Raw genomic sequence first — 20,991 nt, forward strand, 5'->3', positions numbered from 1 at the left:
TGGGGGAGGGGAAGCATTCAATAATCTGATGAAATCTCAGTATTTAGTGGGCATGTGTCCCTCGGCTGTGACCTTCATAAGTATTTCTTAATCCCATTCTGTGATATTATAACATAATAGGAAATAAATATATTTGGTCTTTGTTCCTGACACCTGGCCAGAACTCCTGAAAGCCTTGTAATTTCCTTAATGATAATATAGGAGCATCTTTTTAAAAAATATATATATTTATTTATTCCTGAGAGACACACAGAGAGAGGCAGAGACACAGACAGAGGGAGAAGTAGACTCCTCACAGGGAGCCCAATGCAGGACTCGATCCCAGGACCCCGGGATCACAACCTGAGCCAAAGGCAGAGGCTCAGCCACTGAGCCACCCAGGTGCCCCTTAAGATTTTATTTTTAAGTAATCTTTATACCCAATGTGGGGCTGGAACTTATAACCCCGAGATCAAGAGTCACATCCTTGGGGGACCTGGGTGGCTCAGTGGTTGAGCCTCTGCCTTTGGCTCTGTCATGATCCCTGGGTCCTAGGATGGAGTCCCGCATCACGCTCCCCACAGGGAACTTGCTTCTCCCTCTGTCTAGGTCTCTACCTCTCACTGTGTCTCTCATGAATAAAAAATAAAATCTTAAAAAAAAGTCACATCCTCCACTGACTGAGCCAGCCAGGCAGGCTCCCCATGCAGCATCTTTTGTCAGAATATCTGGTTTTGTCCCTGTTCCTGAAAGAGCTCTGAAGGAATGAAGATGAATGGAGCATCTTTTGTTATAAGGCCCTTTTAACCATACTATTAATGCAAATAAGGGAGCTTTTGGAAAACCCCTAAGGATGAGGGACTGGTTACCACAGAGGATTACTCAGAACTTTTAGCCCCAGCCCCCTAACCTCTGACCTCTGGGGAGGGGCGAGGGACTGGAGGTTTAATCACCAATGACCAATGATTTTAATCAACTGTGCCTATATAATGAAACCTCCATTAAAAAATACCCTAATCAAAGGGATTGGGAGAGCTTGGAGGAGGATGAACACATCAGTGATGGGGGAGAGAGAGTGGTGTGCCCACAGAGGGCATGGCAGCTCTATGCCCCTTATCTATATCTTGCCCTATGCATGTCTTCCATCTTGGTTGTTCTAAGTTGTATTCTTTTATAATTAACCAGTAATGTAGCGAGCCATTATAGCAAATTATCAAACCCAAGGAGAGATTTGTGGGAACCTGGATAGCCTGTCAGAAGTACCAGAGACTTATACTTGTGATGAGCATTTGAAGTGAGGGGCAGTCTTGGGGGCTGAGCCCTTAATGTGTGAGATCTGACACTAACTCCAGATAGTGTCAGAACAGAGGTGAATTTATAGGACACCCAGCTGATGTCAAAGAACTGGTTGGTGCGGGAAAACTCCCCACACATTTAGTGTCAAAGTGTGTGAGTGGGGGCACCTGGGTGGTACGGTCATTTAAGTGTCCAACTCTTGGTTTAGGCTCAGGTAGTGATCTCGGGGTCTTGAGATGGAGCCCCATGTGGGCTTCAGAGCGAAGTCTGCTTAAGACTCCCCCCTTGCCCCTCCTCCTCTCTAAAATAAATAAATCTTTATTATTTTTTTTTAAATAAATCTTTAAAAAGAAAAGTGAGGGCAGCCTCGGTGGCTTAGCGGTTTAGTGCCGCCTTCAGCCCGGGGGTGATCCTGGAGACCCAGGATTGAGTCCCGCGTTGGGCTCCCTGCATGGAGCCTGCTTCTCCCTCTGCCTGTGTCTCTGCCTCTGTCTCTAATAAATAAATAAATAAAAATCTTTAAAAGAAAAAGTGAGTCGTGGAATGTATAGAAACAAGTTTTTTTTTTCTAAAGTACTTTTTTTTTTTAAAAAGGCGTGGGAGAAATGCCCTTCCCAGAGTAGTATTAGACCCTGGTAGTCTGTTCCCCCTGGGGAACGCTCAGGGTTTATTTTACAAAGATTACTCTTCCCCACCCCTGCTAGAGCCACCAGGGAATCTTTTTCAGCAATTAGCTGTAACCAGGTGGGGTTCCTGGAGGTGTCCCTTGGCCTGTGGCCCCCTCCCACACTAGTCCACAGTCAGCCTGAGCATCCCGCCATTGTTCCTGGCAGCTCTGGCTCCAGTGGCTTCCACTCTAGGTGAGCAGGTCTCTGCTCTGACTCTCCAGATTTCAAGGCAGCAGTCTCCCCTGCATTCAGCTCTCTGATGCTCCAAGGAGAGTCACTGATTTTGTTTGTCCAGCTTTCTCTTCTGAGGGCAGGAGTGACAACTTCCCAACTCCTCGTGTGCCTGAGCCAAAACCCGAAGTCCTTTCTAAAGTGGAGTGATGTCCTCACCTTACCCCCACCTCCGCTTTCAAATATTTTAAAAACTGTCCTAGGATGCTGAAGAGTTTCAGGCAGAAGAGGTTTTGATCTTAAAGGCTACAGAAGGCACCTCTGATGGATAAAATGCCCCCCACTGTGCCTGACCCAGATGAGCCATCCTTGCTACTTAGGGCGAAGTGAATCAGGCAGCCCAGCCTTTAAATCCTTATTCTACCACTGATTGGCTGTGTGTCTCCCGGGCAGGCTAACCTCTCCCGACCTCTTTATCTGCCAGGTAAATATTTACCTTGCAGGCCTGCCGGTGGAGCTAGATAGGGAATATGTGAAAAGGTAGCACAGTGCCTGGCACAAATGGCAGCCATAAGGTTCCTCAACCTCTTGGAGACTCCGTTTCTTGGAGCATGAGATGAGGTTGATAGCCAAAGGTCTTGCTATTCTTGTGTGAAACAACTCATCTGCTCGACACTGCAGGAATAACTGGGGATAAGGGCAGAAGCAGCACCCACATTTACCCCATGAAGAGCCCAGTGACTTTTGTCCAGAGGCTCTAGCCATACAGTTAACATAGGAGCTGGGGCTATCTTCTGATATTCAGATGGTGATCAAGGGGCGGGGACAGAGATGGTATCTGGTAATTCTCTCCTTCAACACATGTGCACATACACACACATACTCCCAACCACTAACATCTGTTAGTTTATTTTTTTAAAAAGGTTCCAATACAAGGCCCCAGAGTAGTGCATGCAAACAATGCCCCTCAAGCTGTCACTGTCAGATGACCAGTACAATCTGCTACCATAGGCTGTAACCTGGTAAAGAGACCAGTTTCTCTCTTTGAGTACCAACACCTAATTATGCCAATGTATGTCCAACCTACCACCTGGGTCATGATGACTCGTAAGTAAACCTTGAGAAGTATACTCAGAAGTATCCAAACAGCAGACATTGAGCTGCAAGAACAATGAGTAAGTGTCCTTAGTGTATTAGACATGGAAAAATACAAACAAGGCGTAAAACAAAACAAAAAAAAAACCCAACGTCATTTGATGCCTGAATTCCCAAAGTCTCTTCCATACATGATCTAGGTCTAGGGAGATCTGCCAATGCTGTATCGAGAACTTGCTCATTTTCTCTGAGTTGGAGCTGTTTGCTTTGAAGGACTGCAGGAAGAGTGAAATATTCACATGAGGTAAGCACTTGAAGCTGTGGTTGCAATGCATAGGCCATCTTTATTTGCCCTGATGATAACCCATCTCTGTAAATCCAACTTTGTGCCTGTGTGAATTCTGGGAAACGTTAGGGATAGAGAATTCTATCTCCTGTCACATCTATGACTATAGAATACAGCCATGGAAAAATTCATGGAGGAATACACCTATGGAAGAATTCACTTACATCAGAAGGTTTTAGTTTGGTTTAGTATACTCAGTGTTTTTAAGTTTAAAAATAATGTTTCTTATATGTATGGTTCTTAATGCTCTTAGTTACTTACAGATTGCTACCTGGGTTGATTTCAGGAAAAGAGTATATTCAGTAAACTAATCTGAATTGAAATCCCTAGCTAATAAAGAGATACATTCTTGTAAGAAAAGTAATTATGATGGAAAGCAGCATTTAGCTTCTGGAACTACCTGCCTTTTGGTGCAGTGTCTTCCTCTTCAATCAGAGAGCACTGAGAGACTAGCAGTAGGAAGCATGCCAGGCAGCCATGAAGCCCTCCATAACGACCGCAGGAAGGGCACGAGAAGGAAGAAAGACACCTGTACCAGGCAACACTTTAGATACCTGGTTGCCAACTTTCCAACCACCACACCCACCAGCAAGGCTGGTAACTTGGTTGACACTAGTAATCCACTCATATGCCTTTGTGAACACAACCATGATGCAAAGGGTCCTCCACACACCCTCTACACACTTCCCATTCCCACAACCCTATGCAGGATCTTTTCATTCAGCCCAAAGATCCAACAGATACTAAAGAAATGTGAATAGTGTCAAATACAGACTACCTTTACACCAGTTTTTCCAACATTCTCAAGACCAACAGGGGTCTTCCCAGAAGGTAACAAAACGAATCTCAGCTCTCACACCAGTAACTAGTGAAAAGTATGACCCAGAGTTAGTTAAGGGGTATAAAGTGACTAGTGGTCAGTTATTGTGTTTTTTTTTTTTTTTAGTTATTGTTCTTTAATCAAAAAGCATAATTGCAGGAACTCTACCTAGAGCTGAGCACACTTGGGTATCATGATGTCCAACATGAGTTAAGGATTATGTTCCTGTAAACCAAAGCACCGGAGCTAAATTAACAATTTCCCTTTTTGCCCATAATTGACAAAGAGTTCAAGTACTGTGGTGCTACTGGAATGATCCTGGGTTGTGCCTCTTCAAACACTCCCATTCCTTAATACTAAACATAGGTAGGAAAACACCTCACAGGTGCCCCAGGTCAGAACAGGATGAATCGAAAGGGAAGTGGCTGATCAACTAGCCCTAAAAATTATTTTATCTTCTGACTCAAGGAAGCTTCCACTCCCATGGCAGTGTTCCACAAAAGCTTCCTGATTACCAATCCTAAATTATAGCCTGGACCCTCTGAAAAAGCCCAGATCAGGGTATTTCCACCAAAATTCTAGAGGGAGGTTTCTCTGGGGACAAATTGTTCCATCATTCAGAGGAACATTTGGGTAGAGATTCTTCTCCCAAATACTACTGCCTCCATCAACCAAAAAGGTCACCACTCCTATTTTCTAAACAGCCTGTGGTCAGACCCAGTGATACGCCTGCACTGGAAGTTTAACTTCCTGAAAGAGACAAAAAAGGACTTAAACCAATAGGGAAATGCCCTGGTAAAACATCACCCCCTCCTCCCCTGCTTAAAAAGAGCTGCTAGGCTCTCCTGGGCCTAAACTATTGCCTTCAGGGCAATAACCCCCCCTCCCCCCTCTGCTGCACAGGTGTGATGTACCCAGCAGGGCAGAGGAAGCCCCAGGTGAAAGAACCCACAGCCTAATGGGGACAGACTTCTGTCAGACCAGAGTTAGGTTCAGGGGAATCCATCTTGTCTGTCTTGACTAAAGAAAAGTGCCCTATAATACTGCATAAAGACCAAAGACTAGGCAGGAGCAAATGGACCCATGAAGGCTGGCTGCCCCACAGAACTGCATTTAGTTATACTCGGGAATGAAAATTTAAAATCCCTTCTACAGGGAAAACCCAATTCAAAAACAAAAAGACAAAACCAAAACCCCCAGGAAGTACAGCAAATGAATGCTGATTCTCCCTGTTCTGGTTCCCCTTTATTATTCAACTATAATGGAAAAGCCTCCAAGTGCACAGCACAAAACAGCTAATTCCCTGCCCTAACCTGTGCACATCTTAGTTGTCACCCTCCCTCCTTCCCCATCCAGGCCACCAGCCCCTTCCTGCTCCACAGGCTCCTGCCAGGCCCCGGGCTCAAAGATGCCCTGCCCAATCAGTGGCGTCAGTCGGTGCCCCCCTTCTGTTTGGCCAGGGTACGCTTCAGCTCCCTAAGGTTCTCTGTCAGCACTTCTACCTCATCCAGGCGGCCACACTGCTTGGCATCAAAAATGTACGCCTTGATGTTATCAATTTGCTGGAGGAGCAGCTCCTCCTCTATGGGCTCCTCACCCTCTGGCCCGCTGTCACTGTCCATCTCAAAGGGGTTGGTACAGGTGGCTCCTTCAAAAGGGTTGCCAGGAACAGGAGGGCTTGAGGGCCTCTGGTGGGGATGCTCATCTTCCTCATCGAAGGGGTTGGGTGCTGGACTGTCTGGGTTAGTGAAGGGATTCCCTGCTACAGCCTCCTCTTCCTCCTCAAAAGGATTGTATTCTTTGAGGCTGCGGGCGGAGGGGCCAAAGGAAGGCTCTGCAGCAGGAGGGCTGCTGGTGCCCTCCGCTGTGGGGCTGGAGGCATCTTCCTCATCGAAGGGGTTTAGGGAGGCCAGCTCATTTTGCTGTAACACGGTGTTCTGGGGGAAGGACTCCTGGCCAAGGGCTGGGGGCCCAGACCATACTCTGACTGGTTCAAGAGCTGACAAGGGCGAAGGGGTCTCCACAGCTGTACTGCTCTGAATTGAGGAAAAGCCTAGATCCAAAGCACAGGCAAGGTGGGTGCGAGGCTCCCTGCCAGGCTCCAGTTGAAAAGGCCTGATTTCTCGGAAGTCCAGGGACCGAGTCCGTGTATGTAGGGACGCGGCCCGGAACTGCTCTCTTTCTCGTTCCCACTCCCGCTCACAAAGCATCTGCAGCTGTTCCCGCTGCAGGTCCTCCTCCTCAGCCTGCCTCCGGGACAGCTCAATAGCCTTCTCTGTCTGCTGCTGGTCATACTCATCCTGTAGCTGCCGTAGGTTCTCCTGCAGCGTGCGCACTTCATCTGTCCGCCCAGCAGCCTTGGCCTGCCTAATAAATGATGTGATGTTGTGGATCTGCTGGAGGAGGGGGTCTGAGTCTTCACTCTGCCCCTGACTTCCTGACAACGGGAGCCAGCCCTCAGCTTTTCTCAGGGGAGCAGGTCCCCCTCGAAGGGACACTACCTCCCCGTTGGCCGCATGAGATGCGAGGTCACTCCGCCTTTCCTCAAGCCGTCGTTGGGATTCTAGGACAGCCTGGGGAGACACCAAAGCCAAAGAGAAGAAACACAGTCACCAAGTCACACCACCAGCCACCCCTACACTCCCGCTGTCCCTGTGCTGATAAGACTTCCTAGGACTAAGGCATCCGACTACTAAGTCAAATCATGTTTTTTGTTTTTTTAGGAAAACAGGAGACATATTTTCAAAAATAAATTAATGAATAACAGTAAGTTAAGGGATAAGATTTTCTCAATCTTAGATTCACCAGCCACATGCTTGTCTTAAACCTTTGAGGCCCAGTATCAGTCATAGACACTAGGATCTCACACGATATTAAATGTACATTATTTTGTTTAGTGTTGCATATTCCAAAGTATTCTACAAAGAGCTCCTTGATATCTGGGCTGTGCTATAGGAAGAACCAGCAGCCTCCAGAGTATTCTGGACCAGAGAAAATTGGCATTATCTCTTTAAGACAAAGAGGACTGACCCAGGAAGAAAAATAACTGTTATCTACAGAGGAGAGGCCAGAAAAGAACAGAAGAGAGATGCAAATCAAATGGCATGAGAAGTTTTGATTTGACTTGATCTCACAGAGAACCCCTTGGGAGCCTGGGGTGGCCTCTGGGTTCAAGATGCCGCCAGTCCCTGTGTTTCACTTGCCTGTCTCTCCAGGATCCTCTTCCTCTCCATTTCCTGCTTCCTTTTCTTTTTCAGTTCCTCAAACTGTTCTCTGGTTGGCAATGACATTAAACCCAGCAACTTTTCCTGTAGGGAGTCACAGACAATTTTATATTTATATCCTTTCAGAAAGAAGATAAGCCTACATTAATGAAGTCTGTTTGTAAGACTCCATCCGCACTTCCTGCCCCCACTACCCTCCCCTGCTCTCCATTTCTCCACAGCACTTTTCACCATTTCATAAACTATATACTTTAGTTGCTTCTTGTCTATGTCCCACCAGAAAAAAAAAACTTTACGAGAACAGGAATGTCTTTTTGCTCCTGGGAGAACATGCAGCACTTAAAACATTGCCTGATACACGGTGGGCACTCACCAAGTGACTGTTGAATACACACTAGTCAAAAGGAGAAAAGGCCTAGTTCTCTACAATACGGTGTTGGAAAACTAACCCAGCAGGGCTCTGCTAGCTGCCTCTGTCATTGAGCCCCAGAGATGGTTCACTATGGCTCTCCCAAGGGGTGTTCTGAGGCAGAGCCAACTCAGCTCTAAACACCCAGGTTAGTCCACCTGTGAACAATCAGCTGCCTTCTCCCAAGCAATGGCCCAGGAAGAGTCTCTCAGGAGCTTATCCTGAGGAAGAAATGGCATGTATCAGTATGTCTGTCAGGCAGCACTCATACTAGCAAAAAAAGCAGGAATCTATCAATACCCAATGAAACAGAATTAAATGAAGGATGGTGCAGAGAAAGTCGTATTCTGCAGCCATTCAAATGGTAGCTGTTTAAACGAAGACTATAAGTGCTCATGATACAAAATTCAGTGTTAAAAAGAGAAGACATAAATCTGCAAACATGCACTACTCATAACTACTTTATCTAAAAAAATCTAAACGGAAAAAAAGAAGAAAATATACCGGGATGATGTGTGACGATATTGGGGACACATGATTAAGAAGTTTTTACTTTTCCTTGTAATCCAGACTTTTCTCTAAATGTGGCATAATTATTTTTTAAAAATAATAAATGTACAAATACAGAACAAGCCATTGGTGTGGTCTGCCTTCTAAGAGGCAGAAAAGCAGGGGAGGCAAGACACTTCTGCCACCATAGGATGGCTTTACCTGCACAAAAAGTGTAGCTGAGTATCTGATCATCTTCTGTAGCCGCAAGGTATTTGGATGTGGTGGAGGGTCCTGGTTCAAGCCTAAGGTTAAGATCTTCTTACTGAATTGAAACAAACACATCAATGTAACAGGTGTTGCCAGTCCCAGAAACAAGAGTGAAATCTCTTAGTTGCCAGGCTTTTGTGCCAGGACCATCCACAGAGAAAGCAAGTTAAAAACTCCACAACACATCCTTGAAGGCAAAGCCTATTTCTTACCATCTGGTTGTACCCAAGGCCCCTGACACAGCACAGGATGTATGACCAACACTCAGCCAAGGAACTGACCACACATCACCCAACTTCATGGATAAGTAACCTATGCCTGGTTTAATATTCTTGTGTCACTCTCTTAAATTACTTTCATTTCTTTTTTTTTTTTTAATTTAATGGCGGCAGGGCCTGGGGGTTCAGTGAGGGACTCCCTAGGCCCCTAGAGTGGGGCAAAGTGGGAGAAGCAGGAAGCAACCAGCTTTCTCAGGCTGGTACATAAGCAGAAACTGGGCCAGGGGGTTTGTGGACAGTGCTGGGGGCAACAGTGGGCAGCAGGAGGCTGAAGCCACTCCAAGACCCATATCTTAAAATTCTTTTTTTTTTTAATTTTTTAATATATTTATGATAGTCACACAGAGAGAGAGAGAGAGACAGGCAGAGACATAGGCAGAGGGAGAAGCAGGCTCCATGCACCGGAAGCCCGACGTGGGATTCGATCCCCGGTCTCCAGGATCGCACCCTGGGCCAAAGGCAGGCGCCAAACCGCTGCGCCACCCAGGGATCCCCATATCTTAAAATTCTTAATAATCCTGACCAGGGACTTGCAATTTCATCTTGCACTAGGGCCCATAAATTATATTAGGTCAGTCCTGCACAGACGGATGGACAAGGCTTCCTCATCTCAGCTCTCCCTCTGAGAGTGTACCTCCCTCTGAGGTATACTTTCTATACCTCAAAGGGGTGATTTAACCCTAACAGTTGGTCCATGGTTAAAAAGCAGTTGCTGACTTGGAAGAAAGAATCCAGGTTTCTATCCTGGCTCCACCACTTCGCTAGCTGTGGTATACCTTCTTAACTACAAAATAAGGTAATCCTATAGCACTGGCTAAGTTTGGTTGAATAAATGAGATGTGGATACAACCAATGGCTGGTACAAAGATGGTGTCAATAATCAGTTCGTATTTCTTTAATAATAATGAACAGCAGAAATCTTAACCAAGCTACTGAGATGCACTGAGTGCCAGAGCTGGCACCTACCTCACAGCCTGCTCCTCACTCATACTCCCTATCAACAGGACTCTGGGTAAGCTCAGGCCTGCCAGCCACCCATGCCCTCAGTGAAATAGCACCTCCTCCACTCAAGGCAGCAAGTCTGACATCACTTAAGACCTTACCTTAAAGCATCTATGAGCTCGTACACTTTCTGCACTTCCACTCGAAGGTCACCAGCATGTTCCAGACTGTAAGTTGTTTCCCCAGCACTAAGGAAAAATCATGGAAATATTCAAGTTTCATCAGGATGCCTGGGGAGTATTGTGGAAAAGGGTTCTAAGGGTTTAGGGCCTTACAAAGGGAGACACAGCTAATTTTCTCCAAGTAGTATATTTCACACTCCTGTATACAATGCAGGACTCATTTTTTTTCTAAATATAAGTGCTATAATCAGGGCACCTGGGTAGCTCAGTTGGTTAAGCATCTGCCTTCGGCTCTAGTCACAGGGTCTGGGGATATAGCCCTGTGTTGGGCTCCCTGCTCAGCGGGGAGTCTGCTTCTCCCCTTCCCTCTGCCCCTTATCCCTGATCGTGATCTCTTGCACTCGCTCTCTCGCTTACTCTCTTTCTCAAATAAATATAATCTCAATAAATAAATAAATAAATACATACATACATACATACTAACAAACTAATCAACTGGAAGCTGCTTTTAATTTGCAGACACCACAAAAACAGATTTATGCCTAGGCCTTTAAGGACTAGCTCTTAACGCTCATCACCAAAATAAAAGCAAATGAATCTCCTTCAGCCTACTTTCCCTAAACAATTTCACTATACCCAGTAAAACATAAAGTGGTTTACTAAATAAGTTGGTTATCCTACATCAGAGAAGAAAGCAGCTGGCTGTTCTCACTCAAAGATTATCCCCAGGGAGAACAGGAACAATGGGAAAGCTGATCGAGGAATCCCCCGGGCCTCATGAACAATTGCTTCCAGGATGAGAAAAGCACTTAGACTCCAAATTAAGAAGGGAAGAGACATGGGTAACTGCCTAGGGTGGAGCAGGGGACTTCAGGGAAGGCCAGAGGTGACTTCATTCCACTTAACTCAGAGGAACAATAGTAGTTATGTGATCTTAGAACCATTCATTTACAAGTGTGTAGCCCCCATCAGGCCTGAAATGCAAGTGCAATGATGATGGCCTATTTTTATATCCTAACTAGCACATGGCCAAGCTTCATCAGTGCTCCCTAAAAAGAAAAACACTTCAGAAAGTCTTGCAGCTGTTAATGCAGCCTCAGCAACAGCCACTCAGCTCCCTTCTGAGGCAGCAGCAATTTACTTTGAATAAGCAGAAAGGGGGGAAAAAAACAGAAAGGACTGATGCACTGACCTGGTTTACCATGTACAAGACAGCATCCGCTGGAAAAAACCCTGGTGTGTGCTATAATTGGAGGATCCAATAAGGTGGTTTCATCCTCTCAAAGCTCATAGTTTGCAAAAAGAACATCAGACCAGAACTGGGAATGCTGTACTGTGTCTTGATATCTCCAAGTCATGTGGAAAATAACAAGGTTGACTCAAATCTGAAAGAACCCTCTTGGTCTCAGTCACATTAACCAAATGTATTCCCCACAGAGCACCTATCACGTCTGGAGTTACCTACTTCATGATTTGTTCACTTGGTTATGGCCTGTGCTCCCACAGTAATGAAGCTCCAGCAGCAGACATGGTCTTCACTGTTCATTGTTACAGCCCCAGTACCTAAAATAGCACTTGGCACATAACTAGTTTTCAATAAATATCCATCAAATGAATAAGGGAGTAAAATGTGCTTAAAGCCATTTTGAGCCAGTTTTTGGAAAACAAGTAGGAGTTAGACATCTGGAAATGTGCTCAGCAATGGTAGTTCCCAGCTGGATGGGGAGGTCCAGTGCCCCACAACTATGTCTGAGGTACAAAACAAGAAAACTAATAGATTAAGGGAAAGGAGGAGGCCCCCGGGTAACAACATCATGAGGGAAAGTTGAGTGCCAGCTCAGACTGCCAGGAACACAGTTCTCCTTGCTGACATCCAGGAAGAAGATAGTCCTGTTCTAATTTCAAACCAATGGGCAAAGGTAGGAGGAGGGGTATTGATACCAGTAAGTTTCAGGGAGGAAAAGCACATGAGACAGGTGCTTCAAGCCAAGGATTCTCCATTTAAGGGAGGTATATATCAGAATCACTTGAGCTGCTTCTCCCAACCTACTCACGGGGACGATATATGCTCCACTGATCGAAATTATTGCTCAGTGAACTGCAGGTAGAAAAGAAAATGTGTCCTTTCCTCCTGTTCTTCAGAATCCACGTTCTTGGAATGAAAACAGGAAGAATGGGGTATAGAAGGTGCAAACATTAAAAAAAAAAAAAAAAAAAAAAAAAAAAAAAAAAGAAGGTACAAACATAAGAGAGGCCCTAGGACACTAGTGGCTGAGAGGGCTGGAGAAATGGTATCCTTCCCTTATACACCCAGTTGCTAGGACGGAGGAAATAAGGATAGTCCACAAAAGCTTCCCTACCTCTTTTCTGTTCCCTTCCTACTCTCTTTCCCCTCCCCATAAGCTGGAAAACACTGCGGGAGGGAGCAGGGACTAGAAGAGCCCCAAAGCAAGAGTAGAGGCAGGGAGACATGCAAGAGAAGGGGTATTTTTGCCACAAACCAATGGGGTTTAGCTGATTATATTCTTTACGTGAGACATTTTTAGACTTATAAGTTAGGATACTCCTTAAGGATCATGTAAAGGAAAAAGTTCATTTTCTTTTCATGTGAGACTCACATGATAGACTTAGAACATGATCACTGACATCATGAAAAAAGCCAAGCTTTGTGTTTTTTGTTTGTTTTTAAGTAGGCTCCATGCCCAACAATGGGGCTTGAACTCAGAATCCTGAGATTGACAGTCACACACTCTACTAAGTGAGCCAGGCACCCCAAGCTTTGTTCTGTGGGGACACTATTGCCACAGTAAATGGGCAAATAAAAATACAGGTTTGTTCTAAACAAGGCACATCTAATTCCACATGCATCACGACAAAGGTGGTAGGTGGGCAACACAGGCTTAAACAAAGGCAGATAACCCTCGCTGGGTCCCATAATTGTTTTTCTGCAGGCTGGGAAAAGACTTGCTGCGATCTGATTCTAGTGGTAGCACTTCAAATTCTAGCTCATGTATCATTAACCTACAGAAGGAGCAATGCTCTTAGGAAAGTGTCAGCATAAATTTTCTATAAAGGGCCAGATAATAAACATTTTTAGCTTTTGCAGGCCAGTTAATCTGTCAAAACTATTCACGTCTGCTGCGGTAGCTGTACTAGCAGCTACAATCAAACAATGGGCACGGCTATGCACCAATAAAATTTTATCCAAAAAAAAAAAAAAAAAGTGGTAAAAACAAGCATTGGCAAGGATATGGAGCAACTGAAACACACGTGCATTGCTAGGGGAAATACAAAGTGGTGCAGTCATCTTGGAAAACAGTCTGGCAGTTCCTCAAAAAGTTTAAAACCTAGTTACCACATGACCCAGCGACTCCACGCTTAGGTATATACCGAATAAAATTGTATGTCCACAAAAAAAGTTGTACATAAATATGCACTGAAGCATTATTTGGACAAACCTAACTGTTCATCAACAAAGTAATGGATACACAAAGTATGGTCTACCATACCACGGATCTGCACAAATGGATGTGCTGCCAAAGGAGTGAATCTTGAAAACACTACATTGTGTGAAAGAAGCCAGACACAAATGGTTGTGTATTTATGTGAAATGTCCCAGGGGATCCCTGGGTGGCGCAGCGGTTTGACGCCTGCCTTTGGCCCAGGGCACAATCCTAGAGACCCGGGATCGAATCCCACGTCGGGCTCTCGGTGCATGGAGCCTGCTTCTCCCTCTGCCTATGTCTCTGCCTCTCTCTCTCTCTCTCTCTGTATGACTATCATAAATAAATAAATAAATTAATTAATTAATTAATTAAAAAAAAAAAAAAAAAAAAGAAATGTCCCAAATAGGCAAATCTATACACAGAAAGCAGACCAGTGATTGCTAGGAAGAGGGGAATACATAGTGACTACTAATGGGGGTGGGGTGTCTCTGGATGATGAAAATGTTTAGAATTAAGACAGAACTGACTATTGTATACCTTTGTGAAGAACTACTGACTCGTATATATTAAAAGGGCATGTAAATTACTAATCATTAATTTTCTGGTGTGTAAATTAGCTCTCAGTTAAAAAAGAAACCGATAGCAGGCTAGATTCGGCCTGTGGGCTGAAGACTGCCAACCCCTGCTCTAAAGGAAATGCCTGTTCTAAGCCCGGATACCTCAGTGCCAGCCTGCAAGAGCATCTCCTTAGGCCAGCACATGAAGCACACTGTCCCTGCTCACCTCCAGATGCTGCACTCGGCAGTGGTGCCTGTATCCCAGGCCCTGCCCAAACCTGCTCCACCAGAACTAGGGTCACCTGAACATGGCTACCTAGGACTATAACATGTGCCACACAGAAATACAGACATGAAAGGAGCCCTCGGGTGGCTCAGTGGTTGAGCATCTGCCTTTGGCTCAGGTAGTGATCTGGGGGTCCTGGATTGTCCTATATCAGGCTCCCCACAGGGAGCCTGCTTCTCCCTCTGCTTATGTCTCTGCCCCTCTGTGTCTCTCATGAGTAAATAAATAAAATTTAAAAAAAAGAAGAGGGCAGCCTCGGTGGCGCAGCGGTTTAGCGCCGCCTGCAGCCTAGGGCGTGATCCTGGAGACCTTGGATTGAGTCCCAAGTCAGGCTCCCTGCATGGTGCCTGCTTCTCCCTCTGCCTGTGTCTCTGAGCCCCTCTCTCTCTCTCTGTCTCTATGAATAAATAAATAATCTTTAAAAAAAAAAAAAGGAGAAGAAAGAAATACAGACATGACAAAGATTCTCCAGAGTTGGTCATAGAAGAAAAGCACAGTCAGAATTAAGGTTTTCATTTTTAGCTACTGATGAGCTGTGCTAAAGTGCCAGCCAACAGTCATTACTGAATTAGAAAAACAGAAGAATAGCTTACTTTAGTGATGCTGCCATCTTGATGTATTCAGGAGCTTTTTGGTCAACTTTCTCCATGCAGACTCGTAATTTCTAAGAACAAAAAAGAGGTGAATAGTATCCTCAAGGTACAGAAGAGTTATGCTACATGAAAAGAGGTGTAATTTAAAATGTAGTTTTCAGGGCACCTGGCTGGCTCAGTCAGTAGAGCATTGACTTAATCTCAGGGTTGTGAGTTCAAGCCCCAAACTGGATATAGAGTTTACTTTAAAAAATGGTTTCTTTAAATGTAGTTTTAAAAACGGAAATATGCATATTTTTTGTTTGTTTTTATTGTTGTTATCAACTTCCTGATTTACAGACAGCCCTTAAAAGCAGTAAATCTTGCAAGAAGGAAAGAAAGTGAGTACAGCAGAACTTTTGACAGGGTGTTTTTGCAGGGAGCAAGATACAAGCAATGCATTTACAGGGCAGAGGAAAGGAATTGGTGGCTACATTCTTTCTCCGCCAGATGAGAAAAGAGACTAGCAAAAGGCATTGCCAGGGCTTACTTCAAAAATGAAGGAAGGAAAAAGCATGGTGGCTATTTAAAAAAAAAATGAGTTATCAGGTCATGAACTCCATACATAGGATGGATAATAGCTACATCTGCAGCTCAGGGCAGGGTTTCATTAATTCCATTTTAGTGGTCAGGTATCTTCATGGTGATTCCAGAAATACAGCCATTATGATCCACAGATCTGCTAACAGTGACCATTCACAGTGATCAGTAGACCAATATACAGACGGTCTGTGACTTACAATGGTTAGACTTTGTGATTTTTCAACTTACAATGGTGTAAAAGTAATAGATATTCAGTAGAAACTGTATTTGGAATTTCAAATTTGGATCTTGTCCCAGGATAGTGACATGCAATACGACACTCTCCCATGGTGCTGGGCAGTGGTGGCAGCCCCAGCTCCAGGTCAGCCACATGATCACAGAGTCAACAACCGATACCCTTACAACCATTCTGTACTCATACATTCTGGTTTTCACTTTCAATACAGTATTCAGTAAGTTACATGATACACTCAGGACTTTATCATCAAACAGATCTGTTAGAGGATTTTGTCCAACTGCAGGCTAACGTTAAGTGTTCCCAGCATGATTAGGGTAGGCCAGGCTACACTATGATCTTTGGTGTGTTTGGTGTATTAAATGCACTTTTGACTTCTGATATTTTCAACTCAGGGTGGCTTTATCAGGACATGGCCCCTTGTAAGTAGAAGGCCTGTGTGCTCTTTTGCTTGGGGTTCTATACCAGCTGCTCCTCCACCAGGCTGATCTCCTCCTCTCCACCTCCCATCACTTGCCTATGAAGCTGGCTAATCCTTCTCAGCCTGCAGGTCCCCCTTGGCCATCGGGAGATTAAGGCAGACTCACTCCCTAACTCTGAATCCTCTGTTTTTGCACTACCCTATGTTCTTCTCGAAGTATGCACCTACCGAATGTGTTTTGGGATTGCTGGTATAATGAGAGCTAAGGCATCTGAATGGACTCAAAAGGAGAAGCTCTATACTCATGGGCAGTCACTCAAACCTATAAAGCCTAAAGCTCCTAAATGAGTTTTAGAGGATTCTTCTGGTCCACTGTTTACTATCTGCTTCAGCTTCTGCTCTCATCCTGTCCAGATTGCATGGCAACCTTCCTTCTTCCTCTTGCCCCTGGGCCACCAAAGTCTCCAACCTCCTGCTTTCAAGTGGACAAGGAGGGGTGAGGAAACAAGGTTGCTGCAAGGATGACTCTGTGAATCACCCAGATCCCTAGCTAGAAACCATACCATGGCTCATGGCCCTTTAGCAGAAACTAAAAATGATTCAAAGGAACAACTTCCCAAAGCATTCTCCAAAATGTGTACAAATTTTTATCTCAATCAGGCCCAGGACCACACACAGTGAGTCACCTCATAGAGCTTTACAATGTCGGGGGTGTGCTCCTTCTCATCAATCTGCTGCTCTCTCTTGAGCAGTGTGTCCTTGCAGTGTGTACAGCAGCGGATCCGGTCATCATCCTTCTCATCCAGGACGGAGCTTACACTGCTCACACTGCTGATACTACCCCGGCGGGAGCCATGGACACTGTTGGGTGACTGGCTGGGGCTGGTGTGGGTGCTCAGGGAATCTTTGCTGGCACTGGTGAGCTTGTCTGTAAAGCACAACACAGGACAGGTGGCAGTGAGCCCATAGCCTCCAATCACCGCACTGCTCACAACAAACGGGAGGCCACAGGTGTTGACGCAGGCTCTGTCTTTGGCCAAGAAGCACCACACCTCTGCCTTCCTGGAGGTCAGGCTCTGTGGTGGGAGGGACTCCTACAGACAGCCAGGAAAGAACCAGACAACCAGACCTAGGAAGGTCTCTCTTTGAGGCTCTGAGGCCCATTTCTAACCTGACCCAACACAATCCACATCTCCTCAGACTTTCCCACTCCCAAACATCTGACTCCTACCCCTTCCAAAGCTCAGCTCAAATGGTACATCCTTCAGGAAGCCCTACTCTATTCCTTGAGGCAAAAACAATATACCTTTCCTTTTTTTTAAATATACCCTTCCTATTAGGTCCTACCATGTCACTCCCTACCATGTCACTTTCCACTTTTCTCCCTGAATGAGAGTTCTATATACCCAAAGCTGCTCTATGAACCTGCGACTCTGGGAGGATAGGAACTGTCTTATTCAACAGGGTTGATTTATCCAACAGGGCTACCCCACAGCAGCTGTCCAGGAAATGTTGGTTAATTAGCGCAAGACAAGAAATGCGAATAGTGTCTCAAAAACATAGCTTATGAAGTCTCCAGTGAGACCGAAAGTCAGTCTCAGAAAAAAAGGGAAAAAAAGGGAAGTCTCAAGGTAATGTGTGCCTGCTGGATGTCAGAACTGGACAGAAGAAGCATCTGCTTCTGCCCCACGTTGTCCAGATGCTCTGAAGCCAACAGTACATGCAGTGTCAGCAGAATTCCCCAGGGTTACAAAACCACTCCAAATGTTCCAGAACTGGCCCAAAGTCCATGAAATCATCTTTATCAACTTTTTACCAGCTGAGACTCAAAGTTCTAGACCCTCTGAAATCCCCAAAATTCTCAAACATGTCCTCTACACTCCCCCAACTACTCTACCTGCTCATCTACTAACCATCCCCTGGGGCCCTTCCACAGCTTTGCTCCTGCTCCACACTCTACCCAGGATCCCTCTTGCCCTACCTCTTTGCAATCATAGTTGTCTTTTTTTTTTTTTTTTAAGATTTTATTTATTTGTCAGAGAGAGAGAGAGAGAGAGGCACAAGCAGGGGGGAACAGCAGGCAGAGGGAGAAGCAGACCCCCTACTGAGCAAGGAGCCTGATGTGGGATTTGATCCCATGAGCTGGGTTCATGACCTGAGCCAAAGGTAGATGCTTAACCAACTGAGCCACCCAGGCATTCCAATATTGGTTGTCTTTTAAGGCTCTTCTCACAAATCACCTCCCAAACCTAGGCATCCATGCTCTCGATCCCCCCAGCACTCAGTGTCTCTCATCTTATGATGTTACAGTCTGTTCTATATGACAATAAACTGACTTTTTTTTTTTTTAAGATTTTATTTACTTATTTACGATAGACAGAGAGAGAGAGGCAGAGACAAGGGAGAGGGAGAAGCAAGCTCCATGCAGGGAGCCTGACGCGGGACTCGATCCTGGGGCTCCAGGATCGCACCCTGGGCCAAAGGCAGGCTCTAAACCGCTGAGCCACCCAGGGATCCCCAATAAACTGACTTTTACCTCAAAGGAAAGGACTAGCCTGCTACTCATTTCTTTTTTCAGATTTTTATTTATTTATTCATGAGACACACAGAGAAAGAGGCAGAGACACAAGCAGAGGGAGAAGCAGGCTCCCCTCAAGGAGCCCAATGGGGGACTTGATCCCAGGACCCCAGGATCACACCCCAAGCTGAAGGCAAACGCTCAACTGCTGAGCCATGCTGGCATCCCTGCTGCTCATTTTTTTTTTTTTTTTCCTGCTGCTCATTTCTTAAGACTCTGTTATAATAATATCCTCAAAAGTCTCAGCTGCCACTTCCAAGCACAGCTGACAACGATCTGGTCAGCTCTCCTGGGTATCTGATGCAACTTCTCTCATAGTGCTTATCTCTTTATAAAGCCATAATATGTTTCTAGGTCTGTATCCTCGGCTAGATGCTAGACCCTTTGGGAGAATGAATAATGCCTTATAAACCAGAGGTGAGCAAACATGACCTATAAACCAAGTCCAGCTTGCTTTTATATGGCCCCAGAACTAAGTATGATTTTTAAAAGGTTATTTAAATACTTTTATTTAAAAAAGTTTAAAAAGATTTTTAAAAATTTTTTAAGATTTTATTTATTTATTCATGAGAGACACATAGAGAGAGAAAGAGAGAGAGGCAGAGACACAGGCAGAGGGAGAAGCAGGCCCCATGCAGGGAGCCTGACGTGGGACTTGATCCCAGGTCTCCAGGATCAGGCCCTGGGCTGAAGGCGGCGCTAAACCACTGAGCCACCCAGGCTGCCCTTAAAAAAATATTTTTAAAAGATCATTTAAAGGGGATCCCTGGGTGGCTCAGCAGTTTAGTGCCTGCCTTCAGCCCAGGGCATGATCCTGGAGTCCCTGGATGGAGTCCCACGTCAGGCTCCCTACATGGAGCCTGCATCTCCCTCTGCCTGTGTCTCTGCCTCTATGTCTCTCATGAATAAATAAATAAAATCTTTAAATAAACAAACAAATAATCATTTAAAAAAAGAAGAAATGTCACAGAGACCACTGTAGCCCATAAAGCTTAAATATTTACTATCTTTTTCTGCCTGATAAGGGCAGAAAAAATTTGCCTGCCCTTATTATCTACCACTGTATCCCTGGACCCTAGCATCATGCCTGGCCTATAGCAGGCTTCATGGAATCAACAAATGAATGGATGAAGATCCCAAGGGAAAGTTACTTAAACAAAAACATTCAAAAGATCACCTGGTGGTGATTAGCAAACAAGCTAGTCACAAGAATAGATCAGGATCCACAGCCCCACCTCCATGTTACCTACTTGCAAAAGGGAGGCTGATGAGCTCCATACACTTCTTGCACATAATTGACCCGCAGAGGCGGCAGTGGTGGCGGCGGTTACGGATGCTGAACTTATTCCCGCAGTCTGGACAGAAAGGGACATCCTGGTCATTGACCCAAGGCACCACGGACTTTTCTATTGCTTTGGGAAGAACAAAACAAAAATCAAACAAACAGAAAACCTAGCCATTTTAGAAAGAGGTTTGGTCAGGGAGAAAGATAATTAGAATGAATGTGAGCAAAATTCTAGAGTTACCTCGTATCTTAGCAGACTCAGTATTTGTCCTGTCAAATGCAGTGAGCTGACAAGGAGAAAACAGTGCCAAATAGAATTAAACAGGTGATGTATACATATTCCACAGGCAAGAGGCATCAAGCAAAAATTCTCACATCTTCATTTCTCAAGTATCATCTGTCATCCCCAACCCCGCAAATTCACATTGGACAGAGTATTAGCTTCTCATATAGAGGGCAGTTCCCTTCCCCTGATCTGATTTCAATCCCTCTATTGTCAGTTCTCCATTTAAGCAATAACCAGGGGTAGGCAAGGATATGGTGGGTGTGGCTAACTGAGAGCAATGGGGAACTCCCGACTCTCCACAGTCCTCATGGACAATGAAACTGGCCACATATTTCTACTCTACACTTGCAATTGCTACCATGCCCACCATACAATCCAGGTTATACACAATAAGCATTTCTAGGGTCAAAGTACAACAGAGTGATTGTAGGTGTTAAAAGACACACCCTGGTACCACAGGATGAGAAGGCCCAGTCCAGATGTTCCCATACTGAATGCTGGCCTGGCTGAGTACTCCTCACAGACCTTGTTACCAGCTTCTGTTTGTTATCGA

The 20,991-nt window shown here is 45.1% G+C and overlaps 1 protein-coding gene across 5 annotated transcripts in view; it reads right to left on the minus strand.

Annotated features, from left to right (window-relative positions):
• Positions 1–3,007: 3,007 nt before the first annotated feature.
• The window catches only part of RBSN (rabenosyn, RAB effector), a 40,263-nt gene continuing 22,279 nt past the window's right edge, over positions 3,008–20,991 (minus strand). For all 5 annotated transcript variants that reach the window (XM_077857723.1, XM_077857721.1, XM_077857719.1 and 2 more), the window contains 8 exons: positions 20,394–20,439; positions 20,118–20,279; positions 16,976–17,217; positions 15,052–15,122; positions 10,149–10,235; positions 8,720–8,822; positions 7,579–7,683; positions 3,008–6,948 (listed from right to left, as the gene is read on the minus strand). In XM_077857723.1, the coding sequence (XP_077713849.1) occupies positions 5,806–6,948; positions 7,579–7,683; positions 8,720–8,822; positions 10,149–10,235; positions 15,052–15,122; positions 16,976–17,217; positions 20,118–20,279; positions 20,394–20,439 (1,959 nt within the window). In that variant the 3' untranslated portion in view covers positions 3,008–5,805. The remainder of the gene's footprint in view (positions 6,949–7,578; positions 7,684–8,719; positions 8,823–10,148; positions 10,236–15,051; positions 15,123–16,975; positions 17,218–20,117; positions 20,280–20,393; positions 20,440–20,991) is intronic.

Source organism: Canis aureus, chromosome 19 (assembly GCF_053574225.1).
Source record: "Canis aureus isolate CA01 chromosome 19, VMU_Caureus_v.1.0, whole genome shotgun sequence".
In the NCBI taxonomy this organism is placed as follows: Eukaryota; Metazoa; Chordata; class Mammalia; order Carnivora; family Canidae; genus Canis; species Canis aureus.